The sequence below is a fragment of the Amblyomma maculatum genome, chromosome 1 (genome assembly GCF_055883805.1).
Source record: "Amblyomma maculatum isolate TAMU_Amacu chromosome 1, ASM5588380v1, whole genome shotgun sequence".
Taxonomy (NCBI): Eukaryota; Metazoa; Arthropoda; class Arachnida; order Ixodida; family Ixodidae; genus Amblyomma; species Amblyomma maculatum.
In genome coordinates this window covers 333494633-333515636 of record NC_139344.1, presented here as the reverse complement: position 1 = coordinate 333515636, position 21004 = coordinate 333494633, and the positions used below count along the sequence as shown (strand labels likewise).

The 21004-nt window shown below is 44.8% G+C and overlaps 1 protein-coding gene across 6 annotated transcripts in view; it reads left to right on the top strand.

Annotated features, from left to right (window-relative positions):
• Positions 1-21004, top strand: part of LOC146207467 (intermembrane lipid transfer protein VPS13A-like) — a 122834-nt gene that overhangs the window by 1404 nt on the left and 100426 nt on the right. For 5 of the 6 annotated variants that reach the window (XM_084587572.1, XM_084587584.1, XM_084587570.1 and 2 more), the window contains exons 2-15: positions 307-448; positions 939-982; positions 1704-1746; positions 1874-2068; positions 4043-4098; positions 4254-4412; positions 5139-5231; positions 11122-11179; positions 11252-11373; positions 12447-12628; positions 15185-15329; positions 15936-16169; positions 19981-20200; positions 20695-20807. In XM_084587572.1, coding sequence (XP_084443698.1) covers positions 352-448; positions 939-982; positions 1704-1746; positions 1874-2068; positions 4043-4098; positions 4254-4412; positions 5139-5231; positions 11122-11179; positions 11252-11373; positions 12447-12628; positions 15185-15329; positions 15936-16169; positions 19981-20200; positions 20695-20807 — 1761 coding nt within the window. In that variant the 5' untranslated portion in view covers positions 307-351. Of the gene's footprint in view, positions 1-10; positions 233-306; positions 449-938; positions 983-1703; positions 1747-1873; positions 2069-4042; positions 4099-4253; positions 4413-5138; positions 5232-11121; positions 11180-11251; positions 11374-12446; positions 12629-15184; positions 15330-15935; positions 16170-19980; positions 20201-20694; positions 20808-21004 lie in introns of those variants that run through there. The other variant, XM_084587574.1, reaches the window with a different exon arrangement.

Sequence of the window (21004 nt, the reverse complement as noted above, 5' to 3'; positions counted from 1 at the left end):
CTCCGTGCGTGTTATCTGTTGTTGTACTACATACCCAATAGCGCGACGCGTCAGCTGCGTCACATATGCCTGCAGAGCGATATTTTTGTCGTAAATTTCCAGCGTTGGTCCCCAGGAATTTGTCGCCAATTTCATTGGGCAATTCATGGCGCGGCGATTTCTATTCGTTTTCGCAGAGTGCATATGGCATATATGAGCTAACTGCTAACTCACCGATGACCACAAAGGAGTGGTAATGAAATTAACAATTCTCTGTTTTCGTCCTTCAAAGCATCTTACGCTTTTTCTTTTTTTTTTTTATTCCAGACTTAGCAGTAGACATGACCAGACTCTAAGCAGAGTGGAAGCAGGATGTTTGAAGGTGTCGTTGCGCATCTTCTGAACAAATACCTGGGAAAATACATCAAAGACCTCGACAGTGAAAGTCTCAATGTCGGAATCTTTAATGGTAAGTTGCCTTCTATGACCGAAAAAAAAAAAAAAAAAAAAACAATGATAAGGTAACGTTTAAGACATTCGGCTTATCGCGCTATATCTCGTATTGTGTTTGTAACAGAAAAATGTAATTCACCCGCAGTTGTTGATTTTCAGAAGTTCAGCTATCATTGTTAATTTTGCATTGCTTTTCTTTTTTTGGTGCTGATATTATAATTTCGCCATCTTATTTGCTGTCTCTTTACATGCTGAATGTATTGGTGAGATATTAAATATTGTCTCAGAACTGTGTAAGAATAATTGCATGTCTGCTCAAGCACCTCAGTCATCTAAGGCATTGCTTGAGTTGAACTACAGGGTAATTTCTGTATGTATGGTCATGCCGTTAAATGTCTCTTTTTAAGCTGTATCTGCATTTTGTGATTCAGAAAATTGCTAAATATATTTTTGCCATACTTTCTGAAATGCCACCCCATGAAAAAAAAAATTTTTTTTTTGTACAGGCACCGTGCAGCTTACAGACCTCAAGTTGAAAGCAGAGGCTTTGGTATGTTGTTTTCTTTCTAGGCTCGTGGAACAAAATCCCGTGCACGAGATCTGTGCACAAGATCTTTCATATTCTGGGAGATTCTGCAAGATGTGTTCTCGTCTAGCGTTTCTGCCATCTGCAGTCGCACACTTGAACACGTGCGAAGGAATGCCACACGACAGGAGTGATGGTTAGCGTCCAAACTCACACTTGGCAGAGGAAGTGTGACAGATACTGCACCTTTCCTTTACTGTAAACCAATTATAATTATATATAGCACTGCAGTGAATGCCGATAAGAGGTAAATGATGAGAGGCAAATGATAGGAGAGGAAGGGTAGGCTTTCACTATTCACATCTTAAGAGACAACTAAGAGACCCTCTTTTTTTATTTTTCCTATGCGCTTACCCCCACCTCCAAGAAACTATTCACAAATTGTGATTTTTGACCGTAAAACAGGTCAACAGTGCTATGTTCACACTAGCAAGTATGACCTACTGGTTGCTTTCCTGAATGTTCTTGTTTGAAACGAGCGTTGTGGATCTTGACTATAACTAAGCAGTGTGAGACTGTCTTCTGACTCATGTTTCAACCAGTGCGGTTATTAGCCACTGCTGCTTTTCATCCGAAACAGTTGCACGACCTTTGTGACTTGCAAGTGTGAATACACCTTTTGTACCGCCTTTCTAATTTGTTTGCATCTGCTAGCAGAGTCTGACTCACTGTTCCTGTATTTCAGTATGAATTAGAGCTTCCCATTGAAGTCAAGGCAGGATGCATTGGTAAGGAGTGCTACTTCCTTTTTTTTTTTTTCTGATGCTATAGCTGTTCCTTAAAAGCTGACTACAAGGCACTGTGCCATCCAACATAGGAGCACCTGACTAATCACTCCTCTTTCTGTTGTTGCAGGCAAAGTGTCTGTGGACATTCCCTGGCTGAGTTTGTCCTCAGAGCCCGTTCTCATCCACATAGAGGATGTGCTCATCTTGGTGGGCCCCATTGGGGACGAACCGTACGATGCAGAGAAAGAACGGCTGCTGGCAAGGGCATGCAAGTCCAGGAGGCTGGAGCTTTTGGAAGTACCCCTTGCCGAGAATGAGCTTGGTACGTTAACCAAGAAGTTGTTGGAATTAGTTTTTGAAGCGAAAAGCTTCACTAGGCTCGTCAACAGCGCGCTTCGCATGAGCCAGAGCCCCAGATTTGCCATTTCTGCGCATGCGCATAACCGAGTGACGTCATGCATGGCGCAGGTGGCCGCTGTCGCCGCTGCCTACGCTGACTCCGTCGCCTGACCTTTCGCCACCGCCGCACGCTACTGCGCATGTGCGCCACCACTTCTCCTCCTCGATAAGGCGCGCTTGCTCATACAACAGGCACAGATACTCGTCATGGAAGGAGGAGAAGAAGCAACAGTCGGACAGTGCAGAAACACCGATCCAGAAGTGGTAGCTTGGGAGTTAGCTAAAAAGCAGCGAAGATATGCTTTTCACTTCAAGATATCCAGGCTTAACCTTAGCTAAGCCACAGCTAATATTTTTTACCGATTTTATACAATATGTTTACAAAAGTAATATGCAGAACAAGGTCCAACGGTTGGTGACTGTCAGGACCTCCTGCGGTTTTCGAGTGAAAGCACATACAAATAAAGTCAGGGGGAACAAAAAGTCACTAAGTGCTGCAATGACAATAAACCTAATTAGCTGGAATCAAGAGAGTTCACTAAGTAACTCTGGGGGAGGGGGGGGGGGGGTGGCATTTCACTGCTTTATTGGAAGTAAAGATGATGAAATATGAGCGGGAGAGACAATGCACGTATAATCTTGATGAATGTGCAGAGCAAAAAGACAAATACATAAAAAGGAAAAAATTGAAAACTGCAGACACAAGAGAATGAGACAATGAGCAATGGTTAGATGTTTTGCTTTTTAAATCCACATTTTACGTGAAATAGAGATAGGAGAATGGTCCTTGCCAGAAGGTGTTGCAATAAATGTAGAATGTCAATCGAGGTTGTAATTGGTCATCAGTGTCTATTTGGGTGCAGACTTACTTACACAGAATAACTGTGCATCTTTATCATTCATGTAGTCTATTGCTGACGTGGAAACTAACAAGTAATTATTCCTATGACCGAAACCTACTCTTCCGTGGGGGATTAATGCATTCGGCTTGTGTGAAATGTCATGCAATATGGCTGGGGATTTATCATTAGAATGAGTCGATATTAGCATATTCGGTCAAATACTCATTGCTGAAAATTTTTACCCTTTATAACATGACTTTCAGTGAGGCCCCATGCTGCAGTAATTTTACATCTTTAATTGTAATATTTTTACTTGCACTAAATACGTGCATATGCACATGCTTGTTTTCTTATGTTGGCGTAATCTGTGTGCAGGATTATTCTTGTTTGAATCCTGATTACAAGTGCAATACATAAAACAGTCTACCAACCTAGTTAAGAGTCACACTGACAAGATGTTCAGAATTAGGTGTGTTAGTATAGAATAATTAGTATCGAATAACAACTCGCACTTTTGCATACTTACATTCATTCTCTATGTATTTATGATTTCATTGTGCATACAAGGATGTTGTTCATGGCCTCTGAGGTAGTTTTTTTGGTTTCCTGTGGTTGGTATGCTAACCATTTGGTGGTTCCATGCAAGACAGTCTGGCATAATGCAGGTACAGGTTCATCTGTCCAGAGTTTTGCCTCACTTTCATTGTCTAAGACACGCTGCATGTCTGTCATGCACCTTCATTTCTGCAATGTGATTTGTGTAGTATAGTGCATTGAACCTTAGGCTCCTTGTCAATAGCTCTGAAAAAGAATAGTGCTTTCCGAAGAGAGGAGCTTCAAGTCTTGGCGACTATTGTCGTCATCATTTGTCCAGCTGCAGAAACCGGCAATTTGGCGCAGATGTCTCTGACATTGTTGTCTTGTAGAAAGGAGAAGGAAGAAAATATGAGGCTTTTCTTTTAAAGAGATTTTTTTTTTTTTTCTGGCTTGGTTGTGACTGTCAATCGGCTGTCACAATAAACCAAGAATACATTTTTGTTTCTTCATGCATGCAGACAAACCAAGGGGATTCTTTGAGAACCTCATCGGGACCATCGTAAACAATGTGCAGGTATGTTTTTACTTTTTTCTGAATCTTCCTTCTTCCAAATTACGGATAGTTGAATTAAGGGGAAAATTAATACTGAGGAAAGGCTATATACTGTTGCTCTTCATTTCACCTGCACTCTTCAATGTTTTCACAGAAATATTATATCTTGTTTGCAGATATCTATCCAAAACGTACACATCCGCTATGAGGATACCATGAGCAGTCCTAAGTATCCGTTTGCATGTGGCATAGTCCTTCAATCTCTGACTGCCATCACTACTAGCAACAAATGGAAACCCATTCAGTTGGACTCGTCATCCAAGACCGTCTACAAGGTAAAAGGCTTGCCTTGAATCTGCAGATACTTATTTGGGCCAACCAGTGAAACAGAATCTGCTCCTTTCTTTTTTCTTTTTGGTACGATTTGGGCTGATCTGAACATAGTTCCAGTGGCTGGGCTTTCATGGCGGTGAAACGCAAGGTTCCCGTGTACTGTCCAATTTCAGCGCGCATTAAAGAACCCCAGACGGTCAAAATTATTCACAGTCCTCCACTACGGCATCTCTCATAGCCTGAGTAATTTTGAATGTTAAAACCCATAAACCAAATCAGTTTTTTCTATAGCACAGGTGCAATATATGTGGACAAAACTATGTATGAAGATGATCTGTGAAACTTGCCAGTTGTTTCTTTATATGTGTAACACTTTCTGATCACTTTGAAAAGAATAGAAAGATGATTGCGAGGTCAGAAATGACAAAAAAAATGCACAGTTGATTGGCCGAACATATCTCATAATGCGATTTCACTTACTAAAGGAGGCATTTAATTGATTCATAGTTGAAAGACATGTCATGTACATTGAATTTGGTTTCCTGTTGTTGATTGCTAACATAGCAAACATCAGTGCTTTAAGGCTTGCACAAGCTAACAGTAAGGCATTGAGCAAGCAGTCAACATTCATCGCACTTTAGTGTATCGTGAACGCCAATGACTGCCGTGCAGCAAAGCCACACTGTCATAATTGACACAGCTTTCATGCATTCTTGCTTTCTTTGCAGCTTGTGAAGCTGGAGTCATTCTCTGTCTACTGGAGTTATTGTTGCTCAACCAGTGGTCTTATACGACATCAGCTTCCATCGTCCAATTGGAAGGTGATGAATCTGTGTTAGCAGTGTGGAAGCTGTGTTCCGCCGTGCACTCCGCAGACTACAATTTCTCCTTAGAAATTTTTTTTTTTTTTTGAACTAAAGGTGAAAAGAATGAGTTTTTAAATTACTCCAAGAACAGAAGATCATTACCTAGTTGCTCCTATATTAGATTTCTTAGAATAATATTAACCACAGTAATAATATCAATGATGGTGATGATGTGTTTGACGTGGTATGTTTTTTTATGTGCTTGTCCTCTGACTGATAAATTCACTGTTCACCTAAGCATGCAATGCTAGCATAAAAATTCAAAACAACTTCAAAAGTGGGCTTAACATGTACATAAAAAATATATATATATATATATATTGTAGGGGTGTGTTTATTCGGTGAACCCAGATGATTCCAGCCGCTCAGGGGAGACTCGCAGCGAAGCGTCAGGCGTGGCGAAAGAGCAAGGCAGCGAACAACTTCTTCGTCCTTGAGAGCGGCAGCACGCGACGCATGTCAGTGGTTATATCGATGAAGATTACCACACTACAGTTTCCCCCCGGGCAGAGAAGGAGCCATCCTGGCGACTCATGGTGCCGAAAGGACAGACGGATCGTAGTAGGGCTTGATTCGGTCCACATGAACTATTTCGCGTCCACGGCGACGCAAGTCCGCAGATGGCGTAACGGGCTCAACTACGTAGTTCACAGGAGATGTTTTTTGAAGGACTCGGTATGGACCGTGATACCGAGCAAGAAGCTTCTTTGACAGGCCGGCGGTTGTGGCAGGAACCCAGAGCCACACCAGGGAGTTGGGCGCATATGAAGGCGCCTCACCAGTGTCACGATGGTGTTTTTGTTGCCACTGATTTTCCTTTGTAAGCGAACGAGCGAGCTGACGGCATTCTTCTGCGTACTGGGCGGCGTCCGAGAGTGGCGTCGATTCAGAAACATCAGGGCGGTAGGGAAAAAGCGCGTCCATTGTGCAGGTTGGCTCGCGCCCGTAAAGAAGAAAAAAGGGAGAGAATCCAGTGGTGGTCTGTATCGCAGTGTTGTACGCGTAGGTTACGAAGGGAAGAACGTGGTCCCAGTTGGAATGAGCGTCGTTGACGTACATGGCCAGCATGTCACTCAGAGTACGGTTGAAGCGTTCTGTCAGGCCATTCGTCTGAGGGTGGTAAGAAGTAGCGGTGCGATGAATGATGCGACATTCTTTCAGTAGGGCCTCGAGAGCGTCGCACAAGAAAACGCGTCCGCGGTCACTGAGCAGTTCCTTCGGAGTCCCGTGGCGAAGAATCAAGTTGTTGAGAATGAACAAAGCAACGTCTCTTGCAGAGGCAGAGGGTAACGGTGATGTTTCAGTGTAGCGAGTCAGATGGTCTACTGCCACAATAATCCACCGGTTTCCAGCAGGAGTAGTCGGAAGAGGGCCATAGAGATCTATGCCAACGCGGTCAAACGGACGAGCAGGGCAGGGTAATGGCTGCAACGAAACAGAGGACTTCTGAGGAGTTTTTCGGCGTTGACAAGATTCGCAAGCGCGCACGAAATGTCTAACGAAGCGGTACATTCCACGCCAGTAAAATCGCAGACGTAGGCGCGTGTAGGTTTTCAATACGCCACCGTGAGCACATTGTGGGTCACCATGGTACGCAGCACAAATGTCGGCGCGGAGATGACGCGGGATGACTAGAAGCCACTTCCGTCCATCAAGCAAATAATTGCGGCGATAGAGAAGACCGTCACGAATGGAGAAGTGGTGTGCTTGGCGGACGAGCGCTTTGGATGAATGACCGGCAGTAGGACTTGAGAGAAAATTCAAAAGTGCATTGATCCAGGGGTCATTCCGCTGCTCGGTAGCCATGTCGATAGTTGTAAGAGTCGACAAATCGTAGGCACAGACGTGGTCAGACGAATTATCTCTAGGCAATGGCGAGCGGGAAAGAGCATCCGCGTCCGTATGCTTCAGGCCTGATCGATAAATGACATGAATGTCAAACTCCTGGAGACGAAGAGCCCAGCGAGCAAGGCGACCGGATGGGTCTTTCAGAGAGGCAAGCCAGCACAAAGCGTGGTGATCGGTCACAACGTAAAACGGTCGACCATACACATAAGGACGAAATTTTCCGATAGCCCAAATAATGGCCAAACATTCCCTTTCTGTGACTGAATAATTAGATTCTGCCTTTGTCAATGTTCGGCTGGCGTATGCCACAACATACTCCCAGGCTTACGTTGGGTAAGGACGGCACCAAGCGCAATACCGCTGGCATCAGTGTGGATCTCCGTAGGCGCAGCCGGATCGAAGTGGCGTAGAATGGGCGGCGAAACCAAAAGGCGGCGAAGAGTGTCGAAGGCTTTATCGCAGGCTGGAGTCCAGGCGGAAAGGTCGGAGCTGCCGGCAAGGAGCTGGGTCAGAGGAGCGATGATAGAGGCGAAGTTCAAGATGAAACGTCGAAAGTAGGAGCAGAGGCCGATAAAGCTCCGAAGCTGCTTCAGGGAGGTTGGCTTCGGGAACTCTGCAACTGCGCGAAGTTTGGTGGGGTCGGGAAGAATGCCGTCCTTAGAAACTACGTGGCCTAAAATTGTGAGTTTTCGAGCGGCAAAGTGGCACTTCTTCAAATTCAACTGAAGCCCAGCGCCGGCGAGACACGTGAGGACATCCTTTAGGCGGAGAAGGTGAGAAGAAAAGTCGGCAGAAAAAACTACGATGTCGTCCAGATAACAAAGACAGGTCTGCCACTTGAGTCCACGAAGAACAGTGTCCATCAGGCGCTCGAAAGTAGCCGGGGCATTGCAGAGGCCAAAGGGCATAACGTTGAACTCGTATAATCCATCCGGTGTTATAAAGGCAGTTTTCGAGCGGTCATTATCAGCCATCGGTACCTGCCAGTAGCCGGAGCGCAAATCCAAAGAGGAGAAATACTCGGCTCCCTGTAAACAGTCCAAGGCGTCGTCGATTCGCGGCAAAGGATAGACATCTTTGCGCGTGATTTTGTTAAGCCTACGGTAATCGACGCAAAACCGGATGGAACCATCTTTCTTGGTGACCAAAACAACCGGAGAAGCCCATGGACTGTTAGATGGCTGTATGACGCCCCGGCGAAGCATGTCGTCCACGTTGTCAGCAATGACTTGGCGCTCAGAGGCCGACACGCGATAAGGACGCTGTCGTAAAGGTGCGTTTGTACCAGTGTCGATTGCGTGCGTAACGACAGACGTGCGACCCAGAGCAGTGTGAGGAAGGTCGAAGGCAGAAGTGAAGTTCTGTAGAAGAGCAGCGAGTTGATCGCGTTGTGCGGGTGGGAGATCTGCGTCAATAGCTTGTTGAAGAACATCGGGTGGTGTCGAAGCGGTCGCTGTATCGCAAGAGCTGAGCACATTAACGTCTAATGAAGTAGGCGTTGCAGGAAGAGTATTTACAAGCGCGGGATCAAGTTCTTCAATACGACCGAGACACTCGCCGCGTAGCAGGACGGACGGGCACGAAAATGGATTTGAGACGTACATTGCACTAAGGCCATCTTCGAACTTGAGGACCGCAAATGGAAGCAGGAGGCAGGGATGGCGTGAAGCGGCGTCGTAAGGTGTGAAGAAGACAGTCGAACTAATAACGCTTTCACAGGAGAGTGGAACGAGGGCAGCAGAAAATGGAGGAATGTCTGTGTCACCGGCGACGAGGAGTTTTGCAGGCCGGGTAGGGACGTCACACAAGACGGTATCACAAAGAGGTAAAAAGGAAACTTCCGCGCGGGCGCAGTCAATAACGGCATGATGAGTGGAAAGGAAATCGTAGCCCAGGATGATGTCGTGTGAGCAGCGAGACAGTACAATAAACTCGATGGTGTATAAGACGTCTTCGATGAGAACACGGGCCGTGCACGCCGCTGAGGGATGAATGCGCTGTGATGAGGCGGTGCGAAGCGAAAAGTCGGAAAGTGCGGTGGTCACCTTACGAAGACGACGGCAAAGAGCTTCACTGATGACTGATACGGCAGCGCCCGTGTCGACTAGAGCGAGTACTGCGACGCCGTCGACAAACACTTGAATTACGTTAGTGGGAGAACACCGAGGACTTGAAGAGTTCGAACCAAGCGCAGTTCTTGCCCCGGGAACTGCGACTGTTAGTTTCCCTCAACGGTGCCGGTAGAACGTCGGAGTGGGGACGGGGAACGGCGACGAGGGGAAGGTGATCGGCGAGTTGTGTACGTTTGATTGTCACGAGATACAAATTCGGAACTGGGCGGATTTCTCGGCGAGGGCTGGTCTGTATTGTAGGAGTAGTTCCATAGTTCAGGTCGAGAAGGTGGAAGGCGTTGGCGGCAAAGGCGTGCGACATGGCCCGGCAGCCCGCAAGAGTAGCAGATTGGTCGGTTGTCCGCGGTACGCCAAGGGTTCGTAGGGCGTTGGCGTACCCTTGGAATAGGGACATGGAATGCAGACCCAGGCAAAGGCGAAGGAAGATTGGAAGGAGCGGCCTGGTAGGAAAGAGATGCTGATGGCATGAGCGGCCTGGCCGCAACTTGGGCGTAAGTCAGTGGTGCCGTTACTTGCGCTGGCACGGGGCTGGGCGGCAGCACAGGGCTGGGCGGGAGCATGGAGCTGGGAGGAAGGACGTCAGCGATGTGATCTTGAACGGCACGCCGTATGGTAGGGGCCAAAGACGGAGCCATGTCAGGAACAAGGCGGCCACTATCCTGTAACTGAGGGACCAGCGATAGCTGGCGGGCGACCTCTTCTCGAACGAAGGCTTTGATTTGCTGAAGTAAAGGGCTGTCCTCTGATGGGGTAGAACCGCCCAGCGCAAGTGTAGAGATGGCGTCGTCTCTAACACCGGACCGCCGGGTAGAAGCGCGCTTCTTACGAAGCACGTCGTAGCTCTGGCAAAGCTTGATCACGTCACTCACCGTGGCAGGATTTTTTACCCAGAGCATTTGGCACGCGTCGTCAGAGATGCCTTTCATGATGTTCTCGATCTTATCCGCTTCAGTCATTAGCGGATCGACACGCTTGCATAGGTCCACGATGTCCTCTATATAACTAGTGAACGACTCATCGACTTGCTGAGTGCGCTCACGCAAGCGTTGTTCTGCCCGGAGCTTGCGAACTGCAGGGCGGCCGAACACTTCTGCAAAATTCTTTTTAAATGCAGACCAAGATGGCAGGTCTGCCTCATGGTTGCGAAACCAGAGGTTCGCCACGTCAGTCAGATAAAAGATTACGTTGCTTAGCTTGATAGCGTCGTCCCATCTGTTGTAGCTACTGACGCGCTCATATGCCGCCAACCAATCGTCGACGTCCTGGTCGGCTGTGCCACTGAAGAAGCACGGATCACGCTGCCGTAGAGCTCCAGAACACAGCACGGTGGTTGGGAGGGGCGACGATGTCGTGGCAGTGTCGTCCGGCATGCTGGAAGCAGAGGGTAACGTGCGGCTTCTTAGTTCCAGGGTGGACGGGAACGTACCCAGCAGCACCTGCACCAATTGTAGGGGTGTGTTTATTCGGTGAACCCAGATGATTCCAGCCGCTCAGGGGAGACTCGCAGCGAAGCGTCAGGCGTGGCGAAAGAGCAAGGCAGCGAACAACTTCTTCGTCCTTGAGAGCGGCAGCACGCGACGCATGTCAGTGGTTATATCGATGAAGATTACCACACTACAATATATATATATATATATATATATATATATATATATATATATATATATATATATATAGTATGTGAGCAAATGGGGATATTAGTTTTGGTGCTAGCTAGTCATTTTAATGCTGACATAGTTACTTATGGCTTGTTATCATGGTAGTAAAACATTCATCTCTTAATCTTTTCTTTTCTCTCTGCTGACCCCCTCCCCACTTCCCCCTCTACTTCTCACCTGTCTGACTGCCATAATGCCCTTCCACAGAATTTGATGAAAAAGGCCCTGCAGACATTCAGCATCGGAAGTGATGAGTTTGATTTTGGTAGGTTTGTTAAGATTCCTCGTTTAGAGCTGCTGTTTAACTGCCTTGCTATACTCTCTCCTTTCCTGTCAGTTCTGAAGCCAATCTCAGCAAAGGTCAAGATAATCTTCAACAAGTCTCTGGAAGCTAAGATCCCGAAGCTACTTGTGGATGTTCTCCTGCAAGATGTGGCTCTGCAGTTATCTAGGCAGCAGGTAGGCTGATTCTTTCTATTCCCCTGTTTTTGTTTGCTTCAAATGCAAGAGAAGAAAGTCGAACAAGAGGTATTTTGAAAAAAAGGAAGTGTGTTTTAAAGTTATCGTGTGAAGGAATAAAAACTTCTATATAATGCTAAAGCTTTGTTCATGATAGTGCTAAATGAAAGCAAAGTCTTAAGAGATCAAGAAGCATGGTGTAAGCAAATTCAGCCAGAAACCCTGGATACTCATAGACGAAATATGACTGCTTGGCGTTCTTGTTTGAAATGTGCAGTTGTAACTTGTTGTTCACCTTTTTTGTTACAAGACATGTTACATATATGCAGCATGACCTTAAGTTTGCTTTGTGATCATCTGTATGCTGCAGCTACTCCTTTCTTCTCCAGCAGCTTATACATGTTTGGGAACAAGTGGATGGTGTTCATCAGCAATGACTTATATTTATTCATCGTAGAGAAACAAATGTTTAAATAGTATAATAATAATAATAATAATGATAAAATAATAATATAAAAATATAATAAAAACTAGCAGTATAAACTGAAAAAGAATATGGCGTTTCATACTATATGTGCTATAGTATATAACACAGTACAAATAATGTCCTTTGCAGCATTTTTTTTTTTTTTTTTTTTTTTCAGTATTCAAATTGACGTGTGCATGTCACATATATGTATTGTCAGCATAGGAATGAGGCAACTAAGACTGCAGCAGTAAAAAGAGTTCTTATTTGAAGGCGTCTGAGTAGTACTAATGCATTTAATTTTCACTTTGATTGCACAAGGTCTGCTGCATGGAAGTGTTCCCTTGTGTTCAGGTATCAGTTATCCTGTTTGCATTTTCTTTGAGACTGACTGAATGCTGAGCTGACTGAACCATAATGGTGACTGTTACCTTTGCGGATGTTCTGTGTTTTGTACACATTGTGAGAATATGTGCATTGTGACTGTTCATCACTAATTCCTAACTAATGCAAGTTTTTTCCATCCTTCCATTTACTTTCTTCTTGTTTCTTTAGTTTGCCTGTAGTTAGGAGCTGACACTGTTCTCTGCTTGCCTTGTCCTTCCAGTACCTGGAAATGATCTTGCTTGGCCAGTCTTTCACACTAATGGAGATCAACCAGCGCTATCGGAAATACCGGCCGAACATTCCTTGTAAGGGCAATGAAAAAGTGTGGTGGAAGTATGCCTATGATGCTGTTGTTGGAGAATATGTCAGGCCCTACTCCTGGAAGGCTATAAAAGAACACAGGTGGGAGCTGGATGCTATTTTTCTGTACACTACTTTGCGAAATGTCCAATAAGTGACCTTCTAGTGTCTTTTGTAGTGCTTGTACAAAGCATCCAGGTTGTGTTCTGACTACTTTAATTTTTCAAAGGGACACTGGGAGGACAACTCATTTTGCTCTTTGTAAATGTTGTATCGTGAAAGAGACAGTATGCAGCAACTGCTCTACAGCCGTTCTGTATTCTTTTTCTTCCTTGCTCGCTCTGCGTGCGCGCGTGCAATAACAAACGCTTCGTCGTTACCACATTTCCCCCTGCATTTAAAAAAAAAAGGAAAAGAAGAATGCCGGCGAATGTTTATAGGTCCTCTAATGCATCACAGAGTCTTTGAATCTTGCCGGAAGTTTCTTTTCACGTGTGCTTCTGCGGGGCGCAGGAAGATGAGTAGATGTTGCTACTGTTGTTGTGGTACACGTGGGTTGAGCAAGGTCGTATGTTTGTTCTATATTGGGGGAAGAGCATGAGGGAGAGGGAGTGTCCGCACTATCAGCACTAACATCAGCAGTATTGGTGTTAGGCGAGGGTTGACTCTGTGGGGATGTAGATGTTGAACTTTGGTCCACGTTTCCGTGCACTCGTGCGGTCTGTTGGCGGCAAAATATCGGCGAAGAGAGCCGCTGGAGCTGAGGATGGAGTTTGGTGTTGCACGACTGCTTAACTAACAGGTGAAAATTTGGATGAGTGCCACACACGTCCATCATCCAGCAGATATGAGGCGGGACCACATTGCTCTACAACTCTTCGAGGCTCCGAAAACCGAGCAGCCAGCTTGCCTCGTACAGCTGGATTGTGAACTCTCACATAGTCTCCAATGTGTGAACTCTGGCACGTGTATTTGTGAGGCTAGCCTTTTGTTCTGTGAATAGATCACATTGCTCTTGTCTCTTGACAAAAGGAACGGGACATCGGCTGTTGCGAATTTAACGTCGGCTGGCGCGCCTGTTGTGTTATAACTACACTGTTGAATATCGTGAAGGCAATGAAAACGCCGTTGCAGACGCTCTGTCTTGCCTGCCTTTATCAACACAATCATGCAGTGAGTCAGGCGAGCTTAACACTGCTGATGGCGATTTCGCCTGCCTGCTATCCCCAGCCATCACTGTACAAGAACTACAAGAGGCAACTATCAATTACTCGACTGTTGCGCAAGCCATGCAGTATACTTCTCTGACATGGCCTGACAAGAAATCCCATCTTCGTTGCCAAAATATTTTGTATCGTGAAGGAGACAGTATGCAGCAATCGACTGCTCTACAGCTGTTCAGTATTCTTTTTCTTTCTCGCTCGCTTTGTGTGCTTGCGTGCAATAACAAACACTTCGTCGTTATCACAGTAACCCTTTATTGGCATTTTGTGGCGCTTTTGTCGTTTGTTAGGCACAAAAGATATATTTATTATTGCTGAAAAGTCAGAAATGCAAATTGTCTTCTTGAATCTCGATTCAAACTTGTGATCTTAGTGATGCTGTTAGTATTGACTCTGTTTGCTTGCTGGAAACGGAAGGCACTGTTGTTTAGTTTCACGATTCGCCAAGAAGTACTATACTTGATGTCACCACAGTTCGATTGTGGATATGACCTGGGGTGTTGATGCCAATATTAATTGTTTTTATATATATATATCTTTTTCTTGCTCATAAAACTTAAGTGCATGGTGGAAGTATTAATCTCTCTCAGATTAGAATACTGTGATCAATCTGTGCACAACAGCTTCATTTTATCCTCTATAACTAAAGTTCTGTGACAGGCAGGATGGTATCCCTTATTGCATTCCTTGATACTGTAATGAAAAACCAGTATGAGTATGCATATTAGCAAAAATCTTGCAGCAATAGCAAAGCTTCTTAAAACCTCTCAAGAGCATTCCAGGACATATTATATAAATGTGTGGATGATTGTGTTTTACATGAAATTAATGCGTTCACTGTAGTGTGGGTCACTGGGAGGTCAAATTATTCATTTATGCTGCACAGCTATGACTACTGAATCACGCAGTTAATCATAGGGACAAATTTTATTTGCGAGGCCCCAGAAGGAGAACTTCACATTATTATCTGTCCCACTTCATCACGTGACCCAGTATTTCTGGCTGCACAGCATGAATAAATAATGTGCCCTACTTCACACACTTCAGCAAATGTGTTAACATATGAAATATTTAAAATCAGCACTTGAAGTTACGTGTTCTAAGAAAATTTTACTGCTATGACTTCACTATATTGAAATTTTCATTCTAACACACTATTTCTGAACCCTTAGCTGGTCAAAACGATTGAACTGATTGATAAACAATTGCATGAGAATTGATAAATAGTCTTATTTTAGTGTTAGAAGCTTTTTATTGCTGAATTATTGTCTGGATTTCTGTTGAGAAGTATTTGATTATTAGCACATGTGTTATCATGGGAGCCTCTGTGCTAAGTAATCTTCTAGATATGGCAGTGATAGCTGCCTCGGAAATGCTTTCAGTGGCAGATTTGAGGAGTGTTTTTTTTTTTTAACGTTTGCAACCCTTCGTGCAGGCAAAACTATCGCCAGTACAAGGAGATGTACATAAAACGACTTCAGATGCCAAATGATGCGGAAATTCGGGTTGATGTCCAAATGCTGGAAGACAAACTAAATGTTGCCAATGTTCTCATGGCCAGGGAAGAGGCCAAGCTGGGAGTGAGTGGCCTTTTGCTTCTTGTTTTTAATCATCGTTCATCAATGTTAGCAAAAAGGGCTTCTTTGTTTTTTAGCAAATAAGAGTAACAGAGACAAGTTATGGATGTGCTCAAATATTTTTCTACGTGCCTACTTTTCCCAGAAGTAATGATCGAGGGGCACATGAAACTTTGCTATGCACCTCAATACCTTGGTGCTTGCTGAACCCAAAGTGGTGCTCTTAATATCTTTTGCTTGCACAGCAGCCTCAGAAATGAGGACAATTGGAATTTTTCCTATGAAATGTTTAACTCCGGGATGCCAGCACTAAATTTTCATCTACTTTTTTCGAGTGTACAAGCCTATTCCAGTATTTCACTGCTTCTTTCAGTAGCCAGTATCAGTCCGCCTTTAGTGTGCTTGTGGATTGAATGCTACCATTAAAATGACTGGGTAGTTTTTCTGCTGACCTACAAAGGGATTAGGGGAAAATCTCTCGGGCCACTTGACTGCCATAATACCATCTTGGCTGAGCAATCTCTTGATCTTGTAACGTCAGTGTTGTAAGTCAAAACTTGCCTGGTGCTAGTGGCGTACGCATTCAGATGGGCGGACACTGCCTTGCAGCTGCTGCGCAGTGAGCCAAACCGTGCTGTGCCACGTAAGAAGGATGTTGGCTGGTGGGCCTCATGGTTTGGCAGCAGTGAAGCGGACGTGGTAGAGGAAGAGATTGAGGTGATTGGTGAGCGGGAGCGCAGCTTTTGGTCCCGCCTCACTCCAGAGGAGAAAGAGAAGCTATATGAGGCCATCGAGTACGCCGACGCCTCCACTGAGGTACCCGAGCACTACATCGCTCACAAGGTGAGTGTCGTCTGGTTTGGTTTGGTTTATGGGGTTTAACGTCCCAAAGCGACTAAGGCTATGAGAAATGCCATAGGGGAGAGCTCCGGAAATTCGACCACCTGGGGTTTTTTAACGCGCACTGACATAGCACAGAACACGTGTGCCTCGCTTTTCGCCTTCATTGAAAAGCGGCCGCCGCGGCCGAGATTCGATCCCACATTCTTGGGCATAGTAGTTTAGCACCTTAACAGCTGCGCCACCACGGCGGGGCGGGTGTCATCTGTCGCTCTTTCTGTAGTGCTGCTGGCACTGTTGCCAGGGTGAGGACTTCACTGCTTCCTTCCTCTTTGTTGTTTATTCCAATGCATGAAATGCACTATGTGGTTACTTTTCGAGTTTCCCGTGTCCAGTTTCCTGCCAATTGGTCTCGCACAGTTAGCTCAGTTTTATGTGGTACAGTCAAAGCCCCTTATAACAATATTGTAAAGCCACAAAAATATCATTATTATAGGCGATAATCGTTATAACCGGGTCACACTGAAAAACATGGAAAACGTGACAAACGTGGTAAATTTTAATAAGGAGAAAATAGCTTACACTTTGACTTTATTTGTGGGCAGAAGCCCATAAGAAGTGAGCCTTGAGTCCTTCATGGCTGTCTTGCTGACATCTATCTGTGGGGCGCCCAACTGCTGCAAGTAGCTGATTGAAAGATATTTGCCGAAAACAAAGTCCCACAGCAACCGATCATTCTTGGGGGTTCGGGGTATGGTTTAGCTGGCGTGGTCGCAGCATTGGTGGCCTTTTTTTGGTTTGTTTGTTAGGGTTTGCGCTAACTGACCAATTTAATTGTTACAAGCGATAACCTACTGTAACAACATTGGTATATTTGGTCTATTTTACCATAAAACACATGGTGATGCTGATGGTGCTGCAGTTGTCTATTGTTATACATATTCGATATATATTGTTCAAAGCAGTATTTTTATAAGTGGGTTCAACTGTAGTGTTAGAGGCCGAAGAACCGGCGTTGTGAGTGAACAATCTTGGACATGCCTCTGGCCTATTGTAGTAGGAAGGTAACATGTCTGGATACTGATTGCCCATACATATTTGCACTTTTGAAAAACTTGGACAAGTGAATCAACAACTAGACCAATTTGAAACCCTTCTAAGAGTACTGATCGGTCAGCGGACTATGTGTCACGAAACCACATGACAGGGCCGAGGGAAGAGTCTGTGTGGTATTCTTGAGGCAATTAAGAGAGATAAAAAAAGGAACTCCTTTCCCATGCCTTGTGTGCAAACCGTTGAGAAAGTTTTCTTGCTGGTAAAGCAAGGCAGGAAAACTCATACATATAAATGCTGTCTTTTCTATTTATCTTCTTGCTGCATTGCTCTTGGTTCATATTTTTATAAATTTTGACTCTCCTAGAATGCTCTCATATACTTTTTGGGGGCACTTCTGTTATGATGAACTGATCTTTAAGCGGTAACTGCATGACGCGGCAATCCCTGGCGATCCGTCGCGCGCCGCCGCCGCCAATGCCTGTCTTTGCCACTTGTGCACACCACACGGAGTGACGAGACTCGGGGACAGAGAGGCGCGTCTCGAGCGTTACTTTGTTACCGTCGCCTTGTCGTTCGGTCAGGGGGAGTACAGTTACGCTATATCCCGTTTCTAACACTACACAGCATGAAGTATGGTAAGACAGTGATTATAAATTTTTTGTAACGCATCGGGTTTAAAAAAAAAAAGGTCACAGCACAGCGGTGCGCTACTACACTGCAGTGCAGACTGCCACACTAGCCCTTTTTTCTAACTTTTACTACCCTACCAAGCTTTTGTCTCGATGCGCTCATATACTGTATTTTCCGGTGTATAAGACGTGTTTTATTACAAAATTTTCAAGAGTGCGTCCTATACAACGATGCGACTTGTGTGTGTTTTCTTTTTTCATTTTGCGCAATGTTCACAGGTGAACTTTATCGTGAAACGGTAATGGTAGCGATGCCTGCAATTAAAATATTTACATTCGTTATAGTTTTCTAAAATTGTACAGCCTTCTCACTGGCAGAATGCCAAAAGGTAGCAACATCCATGCTCTTCACACTTTCCACGCTGCCAATAAAAGCAAGATAGAGCCGACTTTTTTTTTCAGTTACGATTTGCAACATTGTTTGGTGGCTATTGCACATGTGGTCTCTCCTTCCTGCATGTGGTTTGCCGCATGCGTCAGAGCGCCCACACGCGGCGACGATCAGCGCAGTGATTGTGAGCGCAAAGAGGACGCCTGAGCGCTGTTGCGAGAAATTGGCAACCATGTACCAAGATGAAGCCTTTTAAGGATTTGAGTAATAATAAAGTGTTTTTGCTCTCACTAAGCGAGAGTTCTTTTGCGCACAAGTGTTGCCTCCTTTTTTTCTCTTTCATTTGCACGCGCACGTAACAAGTTTTCTTTCAAGCACATATAGCACACGATGGTTGAGCAAGCATATATTGTCAAGCCCTACCCTAGCCTGAATAAATTGAGGTGCATCTTATGCAAGTGTGCGTCTTAATGCCAATTTATTTTTTTGTTGAAAGTCTCTAAATATGAGAGGTGCGTCTTATAAACAGGAAAATATGGTATGCACGGACCAGACGAAGTGAGCGTCTGCAGGTTGTTCGCTCAAACCACCGGACTAGGAAAACAAACTTCGCTCGCAAAATAAAAGCCAGAACGGAAGTTGGGTACCCCAAAGCCTTCTGCGATTGGCTGCTTCGTGAGCTACTTCCGGGCGATACGGGAAATTTTCTAAAAACCCAGAACCTGAGCGACAGCGACAAGTGGCAATGCTTTGGCGGCTCTCAGCCCATTGCGTAGCGTGTTGCCACGAATGATCGCCTCATGTGGTTAGCGCTTTATGGTCTTCAAAGTTTTTTTTTAGAAACGGCGTCTATTGTATTTACAAGCTGAGATGAAAGTCTTTGAGTATACATGAGTTTTTATCGGGGCTCCGGTAAGAAAAGCACAATCCTACCACATAAATGAAATGCAGTAGATTAAATCACAAAACAAATTACCCAGCTTCAAGGTTTCTGCCATTTTGAACTTGCATTAGTTGGTTCTGCTGTGTTTTGCTTGATGCTTTACCAGAGCGTGCCCTGCTTGGTCGAAAAACAATGCCGCTTCAATTTGCATGCATGTCTTGGTCAGGGTGCTTTACTTTTGCGGGGTCCCTGAAGGGCAACTGTGTTGGTCTTTTCATCACGTTGAGTTACAGATTGCCTTAGGGCCCTCTCGGTGTTCCCAATATCCGGTACAACAAACTATTTTTCGAAATTTTGTGTAGAACTGTTTTGGATGGGAAAAATTTCAAATCGAAACCGAAACTGATTTTATGGGCAGAAACGATGTTCCAGTTGACGATTCAATGATTTTTCATACAGTATTGGAAAATACTCACATGTGTGTTGAAAGGCCGAAATAGAGACTGGAAATCTAAACGCAGTTTATAAAATGCCTCAGAGGGCCTAATACAGGTTTAAAATGTGTAATATGGGTATAATGTTTGTGACGTCACAAATGTAGTTTTGCTCGCAGTAATTGTCTAAATTGAAGCTGCGAAAATGGCACACTTTGAAATCTAGTAGTGCACGAATGTATTATTGCACTGGTCTGAAATTTTCTAGTTAGGGTCAGGACGGAGAGGAACATCTACGGTAAACGTTTTGTGAGATTGTGCGAATGTCAACAAAACTCCCGAAGTTGTCGTTTAAATGAGACCTTGCCTCGGACAGGATGCAGCTTACTGCAAGACAACTCTGCGTTGACTTGTTACGCAGGTGAACTTCACTCTGGCGAACTGCACACTGTCCCTGGTGGGCAGCACTAGCGGCCACGAGGTGCTGGTTGCCACACTGAGCCAATTCCTCACCAGTCTCGAGACACGGCCCGGTGCTAAAGCCTTCAAGGTGTCAGCACGTACCGAGGGGTTCGTCATCGAGTGTGCTTCTAGTGACCACGACCTGGTCCCTGTTCTCTCAGTTGACAAGTCAGCCAGCGGTGAGGATTGCCATCGGTCTTTTTTGGGGGCACCTTCAAGAACGGTTGTGGACTTGTTGGGGTGGAAATGGCCGCCTTACTCTTCTCCGTCTCCATAGTAACAAGTGACTCAGTGCCCCTTCTGATGCCACCTGAAAACAGACACGTGCTTTTCTTTCATGTTTGCTTGGTGGTCTGATTTTTGTCAGTGAAAATAATCCGTGATCTTTCCTTTTTTTTTTTTTATGCAAGTTTTCCTGCATGCATGCTGGATTGTAAACTCAATATTTAGACCTTCCACGCACTCAACAGTTTCACAGAGAAAAAAATAGGAGCAATATGATGTACAAAAACAAAAGTTGGCATTGGTTATTGAAGATTTTATACTTTAACTGTCAGTATTTTCTTCATTATATCAAATGAATATGCAAGGTCAGTTGAATGATCATTCATTGATTGGTAATGGGAGTGGCTTCAGAAAACCTAGTCTCAAGGTGTTATCTTTTCTCTTGCAGAGACCTCCCCGCAGCATGTGTTTGCTTTGGACTTTGAGCAAAATCCACTGGACATAAAGGCTAACTATGGAGTGATTCTGTATGCAGAACCTATCGAAGTTGTTTACAATGAGGTAAATATTGCAAATTTTTTTACTAATAATAATTGCCTCCAACACAAATATTTATTTCAGTGAGGAAAATGTGATTATGCTGAAAAGAGTGAAAGATACTGTCTGCATTGTTAGAATAATTTTTCGAAGTTTATTACGTGACCAGTTTTTATGCCCCTGCATGGCATTCCTTTAAAGGGGATTGTGGAACTAGAGTC